Raw genomic sequence first — 17,589 nt, 5'->3', positions numbered from 1 at the left:
CTGCACCACCCTTGACTGGGATATATTCTAACTGGTAGAAAGAAGTAGGTCATGTCCTTCAAGTTTATTTGGGTGTGTGGGAGTGGAGGCATGGAAACCACTCTAGTTACTCTGCAGCCTATTTGCCGATGTAAATCTTGTTAGAAATCTTGAGATTGTCTACCAAAGAGGCAGGGAGAAGACTCCCCCTAAGATGTCCCCAGAGGTGTTTATTCGGAAGGATTTTAGCAGGTGCGGACAGTAGCGTATGTGAGAAAAGGGTCTGCTATTCTCGTGAATGTGCTCCAGCTTGGGCACCAATGTGAAGGACAAGTGGGCCCACTGAGCACTCTGGGAGGCTGCTTCCTATGCGGTACATGGCAGAATAGGGTGCACTGCTAACCTAGAGCACTGATAGATAAAGGTGGGAATCCCTGAAGTTTTGAGGAGTCTAACACATCTCCACATGAAAGACCCTTAAAAGGACTGTATTTTATTTACCTTCACTCATATTTAGGGAAAACAAAAACTGTGTTCAAAATCCCCTTTGGGGTATTTTATTTTAAAACAAAGAGGAATTTTTGGTTTCCAGGCCTACATTACTTTATGTAAACCAAAGCATGAAACATACAAAGAAACTGGGAGTTATTTTCATAAAAAGAGGATCCTAGGGAGCTCTCTAAAATAGAGACAAGAGTGAAAGGTGAGTGTCTAAAACATGCCACTAAGAAATCCTTTTAACATGGTGCCCCAGGTCTGAGAGCCAGGGCATGGATTTATTACCCCCTACTTCATGAAATGAAAGGGAGAATTGACATTCCTCAAATATCAACGAAAACAATGTACATGGGAATTTCATTACAAGTTAAAGATAGCCTTGGCTGCCTAACACACACACTTACATGAATTATATGGTAGGTAGAATTCTTATCATCCGTGCCAACAAAAAAATTAATGAGGACTTTTTTCCCATATTTAGAATTCAGTTGTGCAATAGCTTTCTCAGCTGTCCAAGAAGTACCTAAAGGAAGAGAAGGGGAAGCACGTTTTCTGAAGCTGTGTTTCATTAGCAATACTATGTTGTGGAAATCATTAATTTCAAAAAGAGGGAAATGGTCTTACCATATGTTTCTTCCCAGTTTTCTGAGGCTACTGGCCACCCATATATATCTGGTAACAGTCTGAGTAGAGGCTGCCCGCCTCTGCTATCAATAGCAGCTTTTCGGAACAAGGAAAATAAATACAAAGTGGGGTTATGCGCATTCTATTCCTATTTTGTTACTGATAGACACATGTTTCAACTAGAGAGCACTTACACTCATTTATACAGGACCTGTACAAGGTTTTCGCCTTCTGCACTGCGACTATGTCTTCAGTTCTGGGTTCCTGAAGGACGTCTGAAATAGGGCATTAAGTAAAATGGGTCAATAGAATTGCTGATTTGGGGCTGTTGTTAACATTTTCAACATAGGTCTCATTAAAAATAAATGTTTTCTCCCTCCCCACTCTTAAATCCTGAGAAAAACCAAGCCACCACTCCTAGAACAGAAGTGAGGTTTGCTCCTCTAGCCAAGTTATGTATAAGTCTTTTTGAGTGGGCTGTGAATGTGTGTGTGTGCATAGGAGTGTGTGTGCATGTGTGCGTGTGTGTGTGTGTGTGTGTGTGTGTGTGTGTGTGTGTGTGTGTGTGTGTGTGTGTGTGTGTGTGTGTGTGTGTGTGTGTGTTTCTCAGTCTCAGGTACCAGTTACTTTTGAATTTCAGACTTGTACAAAACAAACAACACAAAGGAATTTGGGACTTAGTGTAGATAATCCTCTGGTGACTAGAAAATAATTATCTTTGTGTGAATGTGCAATGCATGATCCAAATAAATGTTTCTCCCTGCTCAGATAGTAAAACATAGAATACTCCCATTTTTCCTACAAAGCAACTTCTAGAAGATAACGGGATGGATGGAGATGGTAGAGATGAGTCTAAACATTCTTCACTTTTCAGGGAAGACAAAGCCTGGTAAAATCTTCAGCAACTTTAACACAGCACGGGCTGAGTAGGGGTGTCTGTGGAAACGGTTCAGTAACAACCATTAAATGTTGCCCTTCTATAAAATGACATAAAGACACCATCACTGGGGATGAAGAGCTTTAGAACTTGTGTATTTAAAATTAAGTCAGGGAACGTTAAGAGATGACAATACATCCATTTTGGTGTCTACTACCCTCAGAGTGACTCAATGGATGTCTGCAAATCCTGAAGCAAATATCAACTGTAATCTTTTGCCAAATTTCCTGTAATGGCCAGAAGCTACACCTCTAAAAAATGGATGTCAGAGGAAAAAATTTCAATTCACAGACACTGTCAACACTAACCTTTCAAAATGACTTCCAGCTCATCTCTTAAAATGTCAAAATTACTGTATCGGGAACTGGTCTCTGGAATGACATTGCGTTTCAACCAGCCTCCACAAGCATATTTGAAGAAGTCTGTACAGGGCTCAGCAGAGGCATCCATGTTCTGGATCAGTCGAGAAGCTGCAAGACCAGAGACAGGATCAGATGAATTAAAAGATATATTGCTTAAGTAGGCTGGAAAGAGAAAAGGAAGCTCTTCTTCACATCAGCTGCACAGAGGCTCTTTTCTGTATGTACAAAATAGTCCACTCTGATGGCATCATGACTACTCTGTGTCTGTAGTCCCCTGGTCTTTTACTACTATAGTGGGTTTGTTTTATTTCTGAGTGGCTCTCCATACTAAGTCCTCATTGTTCCCAAAGGTGTCTCCTTGCACCTGGCTCCAAATAACTGAATTTTCTACAGTTCATGACTTCAAGGAAAAAGAATTATAGGTCTACTTTGTTGTGGCCATCTTGGCCTGTGGTTAGCATAGTGTCATTCTGCACTCTGGTAACTTTTATGAGCTACTTGATTTTCTGGGTGCTGTGTCCTTCAAATTATCTCTGAAACTCCAAAGAATGAAGAGCTGATTGCTAGTGGATTTTTATCAGCTCAGTAGGGATCTGAAGCCAGTCATTAGTCTTTGTATCTTGCTTACAGTTCTTTAAATTTTTATTACATTTTTATTTATTTATGTGTGTGTACACAGGTGTGTCACAGCATGAATCTAAGGTCAGAGGACAACTCATGGGAGTTGGTGCTCTCCTTGAACCGTGTGAGTCCGGAAATCAAATTCAAATTGCCAGGTTTGGTGGCAGGAGCCTTTACCCACTGAGCTATCTCTCTTGTCCCACTTACAAAATTTTGCAATTAAAATTCATGCCCAATTTGCATTTGTTTACGGAGAGTCTGTTATAAAGTTGGTTGTAAGCTTGCAAGATTTTCTGAGGTCCCCTCTTAGGTGTTTGACAGTCGTGATGAAAACACAAGAGTGAGTATTTCCAGTGCATAAGACGTGTACTTGTAGGTGCTGTAACTGATAAAATATGAATTATTACATCTGAAGATTAGAATAAGGCACAAGGCTCACATACTTTACACTTGGAGTAGAGCAGACCTACCCCCTACCATCCTCCCAGCTTTCTTTCTCACAGTAAGTTCAACTGTTTTGTATTGAAAACAAAGGAGCAATTGAAAATTCACTGGTATCAGCAGAGTATATATATTCAAGTGAGCTTCTGAAAGTTCTTAACTTTCTGAACCAATTAATTAATTAACTACAAACTTGAAATAATTGCTGAGCTGTTTTTGTTTGTTTGTTTGTTTTGTTTTGTTTTGTTTTGTTTTGTTTTTAACTTGGTATGGTAAGTAAGTTTTGCAGCTGAGCTTCAAGCCCCTAATTCTAAGCACGTTTTGAATGTGTTCGCTTGCTGAACACCTCAAGTCTAACTTTTCCACTTCTTTCTTTTTTAAAAAATATTTATTTATTTATTATGTTTACAGAAGAGGGTGCCAGATCTCATTACAGATGGTTGTGAGCCACCATGTGGTTGCTGGGAATTGAACTCAGGACCTTTGGAAGAGCAGTCGGTGCTCTTAACCTCTGAGCCATCTCTCCAGCCCCTTATACTTCTTCCAAATCAGTCATCTTTAAACTTTCATGCTATGGTACACAGCATATCGTTAGAACAGACTCTTAGGATTGAGTTCTTGGGAAAGACTCTGTGTTACTTCCATCCCTTTGCTAACTTTTAATTCCTTAGCCTGTCTTCCATGCCTCTTTTTCCATGTTCAATATCAACCCAGTTTACATCTTCATTTTCTGCTGATTAATTCATCCCACTGGCTCTCTCTTTTATATATTCTGCTCATGTGTCAAATTAAACTCCCTAAAGACCCTTTTGCACTGACCACAACATTATTCAAAAATGTCAGTGGCTTGTTATTTCCCAGGTTAAATGACAAAGTCTTTAACTTGGTCTTGAAGCCATCCTCTTCCCATTATCCTATCTATGTTTTTATTCACTTCTGTTCCCATGAGACAGGTCTACTTGGAATGCCAAAATACTTCAATGTTTCTTAGTCCTCAGCCTTTGCTTCTGACCTCCTCATCCCACATCTTGGATCCCTTCTCTGCTTTTTTCAATTTCTACCTACCTTCAAGGTTTGGCCCATGGCCCACTTCCCTAAAATTCTGTGACTCCGAGCTATAAGGAAAATGTCTCTCTCTAGACTCCTTCAAGTACACAGCTTCACTCAATCTTTGGTGTTCGGATGAAGCTTCTTTGAGCTTTTCATTATGGACACTTTCTCTGTCTGCCTCACCAATTTGTTAATGTCATTAATATTTTTGTATGCCCATCAACTGACATCTATTAACAGGGTACAGTTATATGCCTGAGTTGCGTTCTCTTCTCCTCCCATGATTCAGCTCAGTTCCTGTTTTACTGCCTCCAAGGTCCCCTCTATACTAGTCCAACCCTTCTGCATTTTTTTCAACTTATGAAATTGTAGGCATTTTTAAAGCCCAGCTTAAATCCTCCACCTTAACAAACACCATCTCCACAATACCCATGTAAGCATGTATCATACTCAGCACACGGGAACAAATTCGATTTCTCCCAAACCTAAACTTTAGCTCCATGAAGGTAAGAGACTCATTCCTCTATTCTCACAGGGTCAAACACCACTCGCTCAAGACCCAACAGGAAGAATTCTAGCCTGAAAACAACAGGACAAGAGAAGAAAACCTAAAAATTTGCTGGGCGGTGGTGGTGGTAAATACCTTTAATCCCAGCACCTGGGAGACAGAGGCAGGTAGATCTCTGTGAGTTCAAGTGCAGCCTGGTCTACAGAGTGTGTTCCAGGACAGCCAGAGCTGTCCTGTCTCAAAAAAGGAGAAGAAACCCTGTCTCAAAAAAGGAGAAGAAGAACAAGAGGAGAAGGAGGAGAAGGAAGGAAGGAAGGAAGGAAGGAAGGAAGGAAGGAAGGAAGGAAGGAAGGAAGGAAGGATGGATGAAAGGAAGGAAGGAAGGAAAGGAGAAAACCTAAAAAATAGAGAAGAAATGAATGTCCTTGAACTTTGAAGGAATTAAAGATCCAACGGCAGGAGAAAGTGAAATCAACACCCCCAATTAAGAAGATTGTCATATGAAGTGAAAACCCCTCAAAAATGGAGCCTGAACACACTAACTAAAGACCTTCTAGAACTACACTCTGCACATTTTTTTTTCTTTTGAACTTTTCTGCTTGAAAAGTTCAAGGTAGATGTTGTAACAGCCACTAACATTTGGGGACCAAGTCCATTCATTCTCTCTCCTGGGAAGTGGATGGCTTATTCGAACACCTTAGGATAGCACAATCTACTGAAAAGTCAGAAAGAAGCAATGAGCTAGCACAATGAACAGTGGGAGTAGTAGGTGAATTTTACAGCCCATTTAGAATCCTACATACCCCATCAAACACTTTGAATAAAAATTATGGTGTTGGTTGAAATTCTGCGTTCATGAGTATAAAAGACAGTCCCTTGAGTGCATGTGAACTTCACAAACTCCCCATAATGGGGAGATGGATTACTATTCCCTCTCAGGCCAGCTTTCCTTGCCAGATCCCAGCATCTGTACTAGCCCAGAGAAGCAGCACTCAGAGACAAGCAGAGGGCTGGGAATAGGCAATTATACTAGCTCCTTCCAGTGCCTCTTGTAAAACCCATTGACCAGAAAAGGCTCTGAGTGTCAGTGCTTCGTATCACTTCAAAGAAAGTTCTGTGCTGATGAATATTTGGGGGCATAGGCTAAGGCAGGTCACAGGCTAGCACTTTTAAGCTGAGTCTTTGATGAACCTTTCTTTAATCTCTTATCATGGGCTGATCTCATCTTGCAATTTATCCTCTGGACCTCCACTGTGTTGACTTTTCTTGGAAGTCAGCAGTAGACATGTGGGTAGAAGGACCATAGGAACCATGCATGACTGTCAAGCTGGTTGTAACTGTCTTTCTGTTTTGTGCTATCCTTTGAATTGCTGGATGTCCACACACAGCCATACCCCTGCTCTTCAGATGTTTCATTAAGCACCTGTTTCTGACTTCTGAATAAACAATTGTGTTTTAAAACCAAGCAAAATTATTTACTGCAATATGTAAACATGAAAAAGCAAATGTATTGATATAGAATGTTGTTTAGCATGTAGATGTAAAGTGGAGAAAAAAAATGCTACAATGTAAAAAGCCCAATGTAAAAGCCCCAAAAGTCCACAAGGGTAGATGCCGAGGTACTTAGTATAGTTATATCTATGGGGAGGGTGTGTGTGTGTGTGTTTAATTTTGTAATATTTGCTTATCTTTATTTCCCAATTTGTATTAGATGAATATGCATTCATTACCCTTGCTATAAAGAAAAAGTTAATTTTTAAAATTTAGTCACATAAAGACAAGCGAAGTAATCTCCCATTAATAATGAGCTTATTTCTTATACACGACAATTCTGAATGTTCTGGGCTGATAAATGGCGCACCATTTTTTCCCTAACTAATCTCCTCATAACATTCTCCCAACTTATTTGACTCTGGGAATTTAAAAACAAGCTCAGCTAGTATCTAGGGAAGTCATTAATTACTGTATTCATTACCGAGGGTGTATTGTGTGGGTATGACTTGGAAATGGAATACAAGCTAGGGAAACATTTTAGTCTTTAAGTCAGAGAGATTTGCTTTGAATTCCAAAGTTCCGTTGCTGCTTAGTTGAACATGAATAAGTAATTTTCAGAAGACCAGCAGCTAGTAAATGTTAGAAAGTATAACACTTGCTTCTTCGTGTATGTGTTTGCAGGCTTTCCCCATGTGATGTCCTGGAAGGTTAGGTCATGTGACTAGTGGAGCCTCCCACATGCTTCTCTTCTACTGCATCCCAACTATGTTTCCTTCTGTCCTTGCTTTGTCCTCCTCTTCACTTTTACATGCCACTTTCCAGTCACAGATTCCCTCATTGCAGGAGCGAGGCAGGGTAGACCATCAGGGACTGGAGCATCAGGATGGAGTAAATACTTCACGCAAGGAGCACTGGGACAAGCAGGAATGGAATGTGGGCCAATGGAACACTCAGGAGCCGAGATCTGTCTGACCGATATTCAAAGCATACCAGATAAAGGAGCCCCAAAAATTTCAGCAAAAAAGCTTGGAGAACAATACTTTCCAACCCTGACAAAAAGACTTTGAAACACACAGATGGGTAGGATCTATTTTTGATCAATTACATCAGTTTTGGGGGTGATTCAGAACATTTAAGGTTTCTTTACTGGTTCTACAATGCACCAGATTAAACAAGCAATAAACAGAGAAATGGGCCAGAAGACTGAATATCAGAAACTAAAGATGTCTTGTAATTCTCAACTCAGAGATGTTTCCTCTGCAAGTGCAAAACTGCTCATACTGCAACATAATATTAAGTGGTAACTTCTGCTGAGTTCCTAGGAACCTCACCTGTGTGACACGCCCAAGGCCTCTCCTACAGGCGTCACACACTTACTCCACTAACTTCAGCCTTCACCCCTTCCTGCCCAGACCCTACCTATGATGCAGTTTCCCCTGGGTGTTCAGGATGTATGGCAAGAAAAATGCCTTTTTCCTGTCCTCCATCGTCTTTCCTTGTTCTGAGCCCCAAGCAAGGATGTAGCTCAATGGCCAAGCACTTGTCTAGAGAGTGCAAAGATGAGGGTTGTAACTCCAATATCACATAAAAGCCAGGGCAATCATCAGTCTATCTTTGAATGCCCATAGGTCCATGTCACATGATCTCCTCTTTCCTATCTGTTCCCTTCTTTCCAACAATACTGATAGTGTGCTAATTAAAAATGGGATTTGGGGCACCACAAATAACAACAATTTTATTGTTTATATAAGAACATTGCCTAGATGCCAATTTTCTGGTCCTACATCTACATGAACTTTAAAAGCAACCTCCACATTTGTCTCATGCTCCTGGGACAACTGTCAGGGAAACAAAGGAAGCCTGAAATCAGCTTGTCATAGCAGTAAAAGAACAAAGTACACAACCGCCTCATAGACTTCATTTTTAAACTTGATTCCTACTTAGCAGGTCATCGATGCTTCTCAAAAGATTGAAGATTAAATTCTTGGTCATTTCAAAACAAATATGGGTGAATCTTGTTATTGATAGCCTTTCTGATATATAAAGCCAATATGAATTTGCATATAGTGAATCATAAACCTTAGAGAAAATAGTTAGCTGAGCCTCTGGTAATATACTGACCCAAAGCTAAACTTGTGTGTTTCTGTTGAAGGACCTCACTGAGTATATACCATCAATCTCTGGCATGGCGCTAGCAACCTGCACAAATTACCCTTGGCCACAGTCTTCTTGTTTGGCTCAATGAGTGCAGGTGTGAATGGACATTCAAACACTCTTCTCTTTCCCATATGTCTAGGAATCTCTGCAAAAGAGCCTGGACAGCTGTATTTAGGATTAAAAGTAAATTTTAGTGCCAAGGCAAATTATCAAACACAGGATTAACAAAGAGTGAGGCTATTTGGGTTTTTTTGAAACATCTATGAAAATCAACAAAATGGGCAAAACAAAAACAAATATTAGAATACATAATATTTATTTCTCGATTACTATTCCATTTAAAAAAAACTTTCTGTCAGTGCTGGAGAGATGATTCAGCAGTTAAGAGAACTGGCTGCTCTTCCAGAGGACCTGGGTTTAATTCCCAGCACCTACATGGCAGCTCACAGCTGTCTGTAACTCCAGTTCCAGTGGATTCAGTACATACATGTGAGCAAACACCAATGCGCATAATATAAAAATAAATAAACAAATAAAAATTTCTGTCATTGTGACTTAGGTTAAATAGATCAGGTATCTGTTTATAACACATACACCAAATAGACACCCCTCCCTAGTTTTTGGCAAAACTTCGCCATTGACTATTCTTGCTCTGCACTGAAGAAGGGTTTAAGAAATTACACAGGAGCAAAAATGTGTTCAGCCTGTTCTTTCCAAATTGCTCTAAGCTTTCTGATGCTGGGTTCCAAACAACATTCTAACTTTAGTATCTTAAAATAACTGAATACTCTAAAAGTATCCAAACGAGGTCAGAGAAATGTTAGGGCAGCCAGCAGCAGATGCTTCCTGTAAAGACCTTAGGCCACTCATTTATGACCAGACCTTTGTTATAAATATGGGCTATATTAACAGACACTAAGCCTGATATTACTTATCAGGCAATTTCAGCAAATTAAAAAAAAATCTCCTTTGACAATAATTCTGAAGGTAACTTCTTTCCTCCTTTTCTGCCCTCCACCCTCAGCCCTCAACTAATGTAGAGGCATAGCTGTAACATTTAGAAAGAACACGGAGAACACAGGGAAAAGCAAAGTGATCACCATTCAGAAGGCAGCAATATGCAAACTAGAATCTGGGGGGCCGTTCCTGAAAAGAAAATGACCCTAATGCTAATAAAAATCGAACAGCTTTTATTGCAAACACTTTGGATTCCTTCACAATCCACTCTTCATTTTTAATGAAGAAAATCCCTGCTCCAAATTGCTCTCCTGTTGCATTAGCTGAAGAAAGATGGGGCGTGGTGGGACTGAATTAATTTGTACATTGGTTTATCACTTAATTCAAACACTTCTCTGAACCACAATTTATGCTCCAGCCCAAGCAATCTAATGCAAAGACTTAAAGTTACTTAATTGGTCAGCACTGAGAAAAGTCATCACTGGGGTTAGAGATGGTGTGGATTTTTATTGGTATAGTGCTTACCCAGCATGCCCAAAGCCCTGGGTTCAATCCCCAGCACCAGTGTGCTGGCCCATGCCTGTAAACTCAGAACACACAGGCAAAGCCTGAGGACCAGAAGTTCAAGTTCACCCTTAGCTGCACAGCAAGTTCAAGGACAGCCTGGGATGCACAAGACTCTGAGAAGAAAAGACCAACCATATCCACAGAACAATTCAAACTCAATAGAAGATCTGTGGAAAGCCTTTGTACACAGCGGAATTATTCGGTACATCTGTGCTCTTAATAAGGAGATCTATTTTTGGTGTCCTAGCTTGAAGAGTAATTAGTTTATAACTGTATTTCACATACAGATGCTCCCTGACCTACAAGAGGAGTACAGCCTGATAAACTCATCAGACACAAAAATACAATTAAGTAGCAAACACATTTAATACACCCATGCTATGTGGCATCAGAGCTGAGTAACACTTAACTTAAGAGTGTCAGAGCCACAATCACATGGCTGACTGAGTTCACTGTTGATGGCCAGCATTTTGGGAAAGTGTCATTTAGACTATCACTAACCCGAGAATAGACCAAAATCCAAAGTATAATTTCTAAAGAATGCTTATTCCTTTTCCATCACCATAAAGGAAAGAGAAAAGACAAGGAAATCAAATGGTCGCAAGTTAGAACGAGTCTGAAGACACTGGCTAATTCACCCCAGGGCGTAGGCTGCTTGTTAGTTACCTTCTCATTGCTGTGGCCAAAGCAGCTGACAGAAATGACTAAGGGGGTAGGATTTGTTTTGACTCAGTTTCGGAAGGCTCAGGCTGGTATGGTGGGGAAAGCATGGCAGAGCAGCCCAGTTGGTACCATGGTGGAGCAGAAGCCAAGAGAAGGGCATACACACTCTGGCTCTCTTCTTTTTCCACCTTTATTTTGTCTGGGAACCTAGCCCATGGGATGGAGCAGTCCACATTCTAGGCAGGTCTTCTGATTCAGTTACTCCTCACTGGAAGTACCTTCAAACATATCCCCAGAGGTGTGCCTCAACCTCCCTGGTGATTCTAAACACAGTAAAGTTGAAAACAAAGACTACTTATATCAATATGGATATGAACACATATACATGCTCACATGAACATACACACAGACACAAGCTTATCCATAGTGCACCTGCATTCCATTCACTGTCAGACTTACAACAGAAGAGAAATTAGAGGGACTTCAAAGACATTTAAATGTAATCAGCCTAATAATAACAACAGAAGCCCACATTCACTAAGCATTTAATTTCATGCTAAGCACCTTTGTAAATACTTTGAAGTTTGTTTTCATTTAAATTTTTATGGTAAATATATTTTGTTGTCATTTTGAAGTATAATCATTCTGGATAAATTAGTTGTATGACAGACCACACCACTGGTAAATGGGAAAGCAGATGAGACCCGTCTAGGACCCACAGTCTATATTCAGATAGCAGCGGACATCACTCTAATTGAAAAGTAGTCCTGCACAGAAGGGTTATGTGGCCAAGGCCACATATTGAGATGAACTATCAATTTACGAAGCTAGTGTTTTCCGTATGCCACCATTCTGCTGTTAAGTCCAGATAACACTAGATAACAGCCTTATCAGGGAGGAAGAAAATCCAAACTATGTTGCCTAGCAAGCATTGCCTTCTTAGGCACTCAAGTGAATTTAATTTCTCCGAATATGCACACAGTTAGGTGTAGTTTTTCACCTCACTTGGCCCTGGATTTCAGAATCTTCCATTTTAATGGTCCTACAATGGTAATCTACAGTTGGTTGTCCCCAAATAAGTGAAATTCTTCAGGCTTATCTCATAGTCCATTTCAATGAATGGCTCACAGCCAAGAGGGTCAACAGTAATTCCCCTCTAGGGATTCCTGCAAAACTCACAACCAAAAACATATGCTGACAATAAAGGATAGCAGTGTAAAGGTGTAACAGTTAAAGTGCCATGAGTCTAAAAATAGGGTTTTTTTTTTTTTTTCTTTTTTCAGGTGTAATTTGCATTTTGAATGCTAAAAGACTGCTGGCAAAAAGCTATTAGGGATAATACTGTGATTTAAATAATATATCACTTAAATTATCAAGTTTGCTGTTGCTTATAATGCTAGTGAATAACAATGTTCCTTTTTAAAAACTAGAGCTGTGAAAGGTCATGCAAAGGCTGCACTGTTCCCTTGGTAACACTTGGGGTAGATCCCAAGCTCCTAGACCCACTCATGCTCCTCCTGTTCAAACAGGTAATTTTGAACCATGTGTTGGTCAAGGACGACCAATAGACGTCAGTGACACACAGTTACCGAGAGGAGCTCAAAGCAGTCTACTCTTGTGTAAGTTTTGGCTAGGGAGTGGTACAAAAAGAGGTCAAGCCAGGTCAGGAGGCTTCTGGAATGCTGTCAAATGCTAAAACAGCTCTTCCCTGGTGAGCACTATTAAACTGAGTATCTATTAATAAGCCAAGAACTGGGGTGATATAAGACTGTTTAGTGCCACGCATTCATATTTTTAGTAAAGTAAATAGTCCTTTCTATTATGGAAGACCCAGAGGATTATGCTACATGATTTGCTTTTTCCAAAAGGTTTTGTCCTCAAGAATAATGGACAAACTCTGAAACTTTTCATTTTATTTCAGCAACATTTTTGAGTACCACCATTGACCCAATACTATTTGGCACTGAGTAAACCTTAGTGGGTACACAGATGCAATCTCCAAGCTCAGAGAGCTGTAGACTTCCATCCTAAATAAGACTATTTCCTTTATATTGCATGTGAAGTGAACTTCTCCAATACACTGTCATCTAGCTGTGAAGGGTTCTTTTGTAATTCTCTAACTTTACCCAGTGCTCAAGTGACATGAACATTTCTACTTCATATGTCACTTAAGGTTAGTTGCTTGCAATGTGCTCCCAGAAACTAGAGAGATATTTATGTCTATGAACAAGGAATGTGAACTGGCATTTTACAAGGGAGGCAGACAGGGACAGAGCTCTGAGGCTGGTGAAAGCAGCCATGCTTAGCTACATAAGGGTATCCCCAAATCAGAACTCAGGGGCTTAGTCAAAAGAGAGCAGAAACAACTTTGAGGATTATAGGGCAGGGCAAATTAGTGCTGAAGAGGGAAAACTAGGCTGGCTGAGACTTTGGTCCCAGAAACTGGCAGGTCTTTTCCAAGTAGAGGGTTAGCTGAAAAGTCTCCCCACAACTGGAAAATTGTGGGAACAGAGACATGCATGAGTACAGAAATTGTTTCCTCACTGACCCATGTCTAGCTTAGGAGGGAGAATTAGCAAGGCCTATGAAATGGCAGGGAGAAGAGGTAGCTACTAGCAGAGGAGATGCACCAGCCAGAAATGGGATAAACTTTGGTTTCTTCCCAAGTAGTGCAGAACTAAGAAATCTGACTTCTGTAGACAGGACCAGAGGACATCAAAAACATCTCTTCACTGCCTGGCTTTGTGTGTCAGGTGCCCTGACACATCACCTAGCACAGTCCAGTGACTTGGGACTTTAGGATAAGGCACCAGAGAACATGACCATATATTCCATTAAGTTCTAAAGCTATATGCTATGCACCTTGTTAGTTGCTGGAAACATGATGATGAATAAGGTCAAAATTATTAAGCTGACATTTTAATAAGGTACAAACCACACAGTGTACAACTGGCACTTCTGGAGGGAGTATGCAGAGTACTCTGGCACTGAAGAAAGCCTCTACCTGGTATAGTATTCATGATAGCTAAGAAATAATTCACAATGTATCTTAAGGTGACCCAAATAATATGAAAACATTGATAACTGTAAGAACTCTCAGAGCAAAGGTTTGAATCCCACCACCACCATCTACAATAAAAACTAGTCCATGGTGGATACTCCAAAAAGATCCTTTGTTCTCCGTTAAGTTATAGTAAATTGTCTCCGTTGGTTGTTTGTAAACTAAAACCCACACATACATAAAATATGTCAAATAGAAAATGACTTTATGTGCTCATTTAGTTGAATGGGCATTATCTGAAATTTTTGAGCTTTTAAACATAATTAGATTTTTGTTTATTAAAACAAGGCAAAATGGATTCCTCCCTCCAAGATTTTAAAGTTCATAGATGCAGAGGCAGTTAGACGAGGGACTGGCAAGACCTTGGCTTTCTGTGTTGGAGTGCAGAGAAACTGTTCCTCCCTCCCAATGAAGGAACACTCCTCCAGGTTAAATGTTTGCCATCTATACACACAGGGCTCAGGGAGATTGCATCAGACAAGCCCTGTGAGACCTAATACTGTGTTAGATGATTTTAAGGGAGCGGTTGTGGAGGAAGCTCTCCACTGACAGCTGCTGAAAGCAGCAGGCCACAGAGAGCAGAGAACAGCTGGGAAGATGTGACAACCAGCAGCAGGGGTGGAGCCCTAAGGAGGCTGCAGTTCTTCAGCTCCTGGGAAATGGTTATGAGGTGAGGAGTCCAAACTCAGTGGCTTGGGACAGAAAAGCAGCAGCAACTCACTGGTCAGAACTGGGGAAGGAGCCAGGAGTGACGTGCTCAAGGGACCAGGCTGGAACCCAAAGATGGGAGCAGGGGTCAAAGGCAGATCAGCGGCCCAGGGCTGACTGGATGTGGAAGCACCAAGTCACTGACCTTGGTCCCAGTGAGTGCCAGGCTGGGAGGAGGCTGAGCCTGCCCTTAGGTCCCATATGGAATACTGCCACAATGTCAGCTTTCCAAGTCTCCCCACTTCTTTTAGATGTCTTTGTGTTACTACCCTCACTGCTGTGTCGTATACAGGGTTTCACAACAGGTACTTTGCAAATGGAGACGTTTATTAAACTGACTTTCAAGATTTAGCATATGTCATTTCTTTTCAACACATTGTCAGAGCCTTATTCCAGAATATTCTATACACTGTTTCCCAAAACTCACAGCTGTGTTCATGACTATGTGTAAATTACATTATTAGAGTCAATGAGATATGGCTGAAATTAATTTCTCAGTGACATATATTGCTGGTATTTTGATTCTTGGATTTCAGTTAACAGAATTTTTAATTGCTCTATACATGTGTTTTGGGAATAATGAGTTCATTTAGCTTCAGAATAACAAAGGTATCAAAAGCATCCAAATTTCATCTAAACAAATTCATTATACCAGAAAATTAAGTCAAAGAACTTAACATGTCTTGGGGAAATGTTTGACTTGGTCATCAATCTGATTATAAGTTTTTGGCAATTTAAGAGTTCTGTAAGAATTCCTTTTGTAGCTGGGCAGTGGTGGCGCACGCCTTTAATCCCAGTACTCGGGAGGCAGAGCCAGGAGGATTTCTGTGAATTCAAGGCCAGCCTGGGCTACCAAGTGAGTTCCAGGAAAGGCACAAAGCTACACAGAGAAATCCCATCTCAAAAAAAAAAAAAAAAAGAATTCCTTTTGCTCTAGCTAGAGGGAAATTTTTGGAATCAGAGCTGTGCAATATTCTATGGAGTAGAAATTTTGTCTGAGGAGTAAGACTCCCTAGCTCCTTGGAAGGGGGACAAAGTGCTTAGTGCTTAGAAGTACCAAGGAGTGAGACACCCAAGTGGGGAGTTTGTGGCCAGTTGCACATGGGACCTCAGGAATGAACGGCACCGAGGCATATAATCTTCTCTGACCAGCCCATGGCACACACACTCTGCTATAGGGCCAACACTGCAAAGATCAACAGAGGCAGTGAACTATTGCAAAGGTTCTTCTCTCAGTGGAAGACACACATCTAGCTAGCCAGGGAAGGAAATGTAAGATGGCACAGAGATAGACTCTGGACCTCTAGAGTAGCCAGAAAGATTGCATCCCCTCCCAGACCAGGGAGAGCATGTGCATACCAAGTGAGTGATACCTCTAAAGGAAAGGACATCAATCCTCTTCATCTTTTTATCCATTTTACTTTTGGCTACTTTTATTTTTAATTAAACATTTTTATTTCTTACTTTTCCTTCCCCATATATGTGTATACGTGTGATATAAAATTTTAGTCTCTCCTTTTCCCTTCCTCTCACTCTTACAGTTTATTTATTTAACACCTAATTTTGTAGACCAGCTTTATCCTGCACTGTTTTCTCTTCCTTTTGCTTTCTATTCTTGAGACAGGCTCTCCCATAGGGTACATATGGGCTTGGGTTTGGGTCTCTCTGCCTCAGCCTAGTGAGTGCAAGGATTGCTTTAGTTTGCCTGGTGTCTTTCTTCCTCCTTCGCTTCTCCTTCTGCCTTCAGCTGGAGCTGCCCCACTTCTTCCTTTCGTTACTGTTCACCTCCTTATTTACTTTTGTCTCTTCTATTTTTCTTTATTGTCCAAAAACCAATGTCAGTCTCACCATGCTTTCTTAGTCTTTGAGGGCTGGCCTGTTGAAATGAGAGTCTTGGTATGGACTATGCTCACGTTGTTCTTTTGTTCCCTCAAAAGTTTTGGAGTTAAATGGAATGATTGACTTCAATTGACTATTGCCGGGCTATCTATTACTTGTGGTTGCTCCTGTGGTTAATATTCTATTCTCATGGGTTAGCAGAATTAACTTGTGAAGATGGATATATTACCAAAAGAGTTACAGATTTACAGATTCAACATAACCCCCATCAAAATTAATGGTATTCATCACAGAAACAGAAAACAAAAACAAAAACAAAAACAAAAACAAAAACCAAAAATTCGAACAGCCAAAGCAATCCTGAGCAAAAGGAACAATGCCACAGGTTTTACAATGTCACCAAAACCCAACTTCATATAGTTCTAGCAGAGGGACAGACATACAAACTAATGGAATGGAACAGACCACCTGGAAACAAACCTGCACAGCTGCAGTCACCTGGTTGTTGACAAAGGTGCCAAAAATACACACTGGGGAAAAAAGGCACTTCCACCAATAGTTCTAGGAACACTGGACATCCACACATAAAACAATAAGACCAGCTCCATACACCCTGTCTCTCACACTGCGCAAGCTAGCTCAAAGTGGATCAAAGACCTTAATGTAAGATTGGCAATTCCGAAGCTGTTAGAGGCAAATACTATAGGATAAGGCACAGACAATGGCTTTCTAGAAAGAATTTTAGTAGCTCAAGAAATGATTCCAAGAAGTTACAAATGTGGTTGTGTGAAATCAAGAAAGTGTCTGTCAAACAAAGGAAATGAGTGAGTGGAGATACTTTACAGCATGGGGGAAGAACCTTTGCCAAGTACACATCTGACAGAGATTGATACCTTCAAATGTAAATAAACCAATAAACCAAACAATAACCAAATGAAACAATCTAGTAAACAACAGACATATGAAAGAATCAGTTCTCACAAAGTAAAGCACCAATAGCCAATGAACATATAAAATGCTTATATCACAGGCATCCAGGAGATCCCACTCAAAATGACTTTGAGATTCCATCTCCTCACTTCAGGGCGGCTATTATTTAGAAAACCAATGACAACAGATGCTG

The 17,589-nt window shown here is 40.5% G+C and overlaps 1 protein-coding gene across 2 annotated transcripts in view; it reads right to left on the bottom strand.

Moving 5' to 3' along the window:
* Mme (membrane metalloendopeptidase) overlaps positions 1–17,589 on the bottom strand; it is a 78,389-nt gene that overhangs the window by 44,023 nt on the left and 16,777 nt on the right. For both annotated transcript variants that reach the window (XM_036191284.1, XM_036191283.1), the window contains exons 4-7: positions 2,347–2,508; positions 1,296–1,376; positions 1,102–1,197; positions 882–1,000 (exon numbers count right to left, since the gene is read on the bottom strand). In XM_036191284.1, the coding sequence (XP_036047177.1) occupies positions 882–1,000; positions 1,102–1,197; positions 1,296–1,376; positions 2,347–2,508 (458 nt within the window). The remainder of the gene's footprint in view (positions 1–881; positions 1,001–1,101; positions 1,198–1,295; positions 1,377–2,346; positions 2,509–17,589) is intronic.

The sequence above is a fragment of the Onychomys torridus genome, chromosome 6 (assembly GCF_903995425.1).
Source record: "Onychomys torridus chromosome 6, mOncTor1.1, whole genome shotgun sequence".
Classification (NCBI taxonomy): domain Eukaryota; kingdom Metazoa; phylum Chordata; class Mammalia; order Rodentia; family Cricetidae; genus Onychomys; species Onychomys torridus.
Note: the sequence above shows the minus strand (reverse complement) of the source record. Positions and strands in the feature narration are given on the sequence as shown.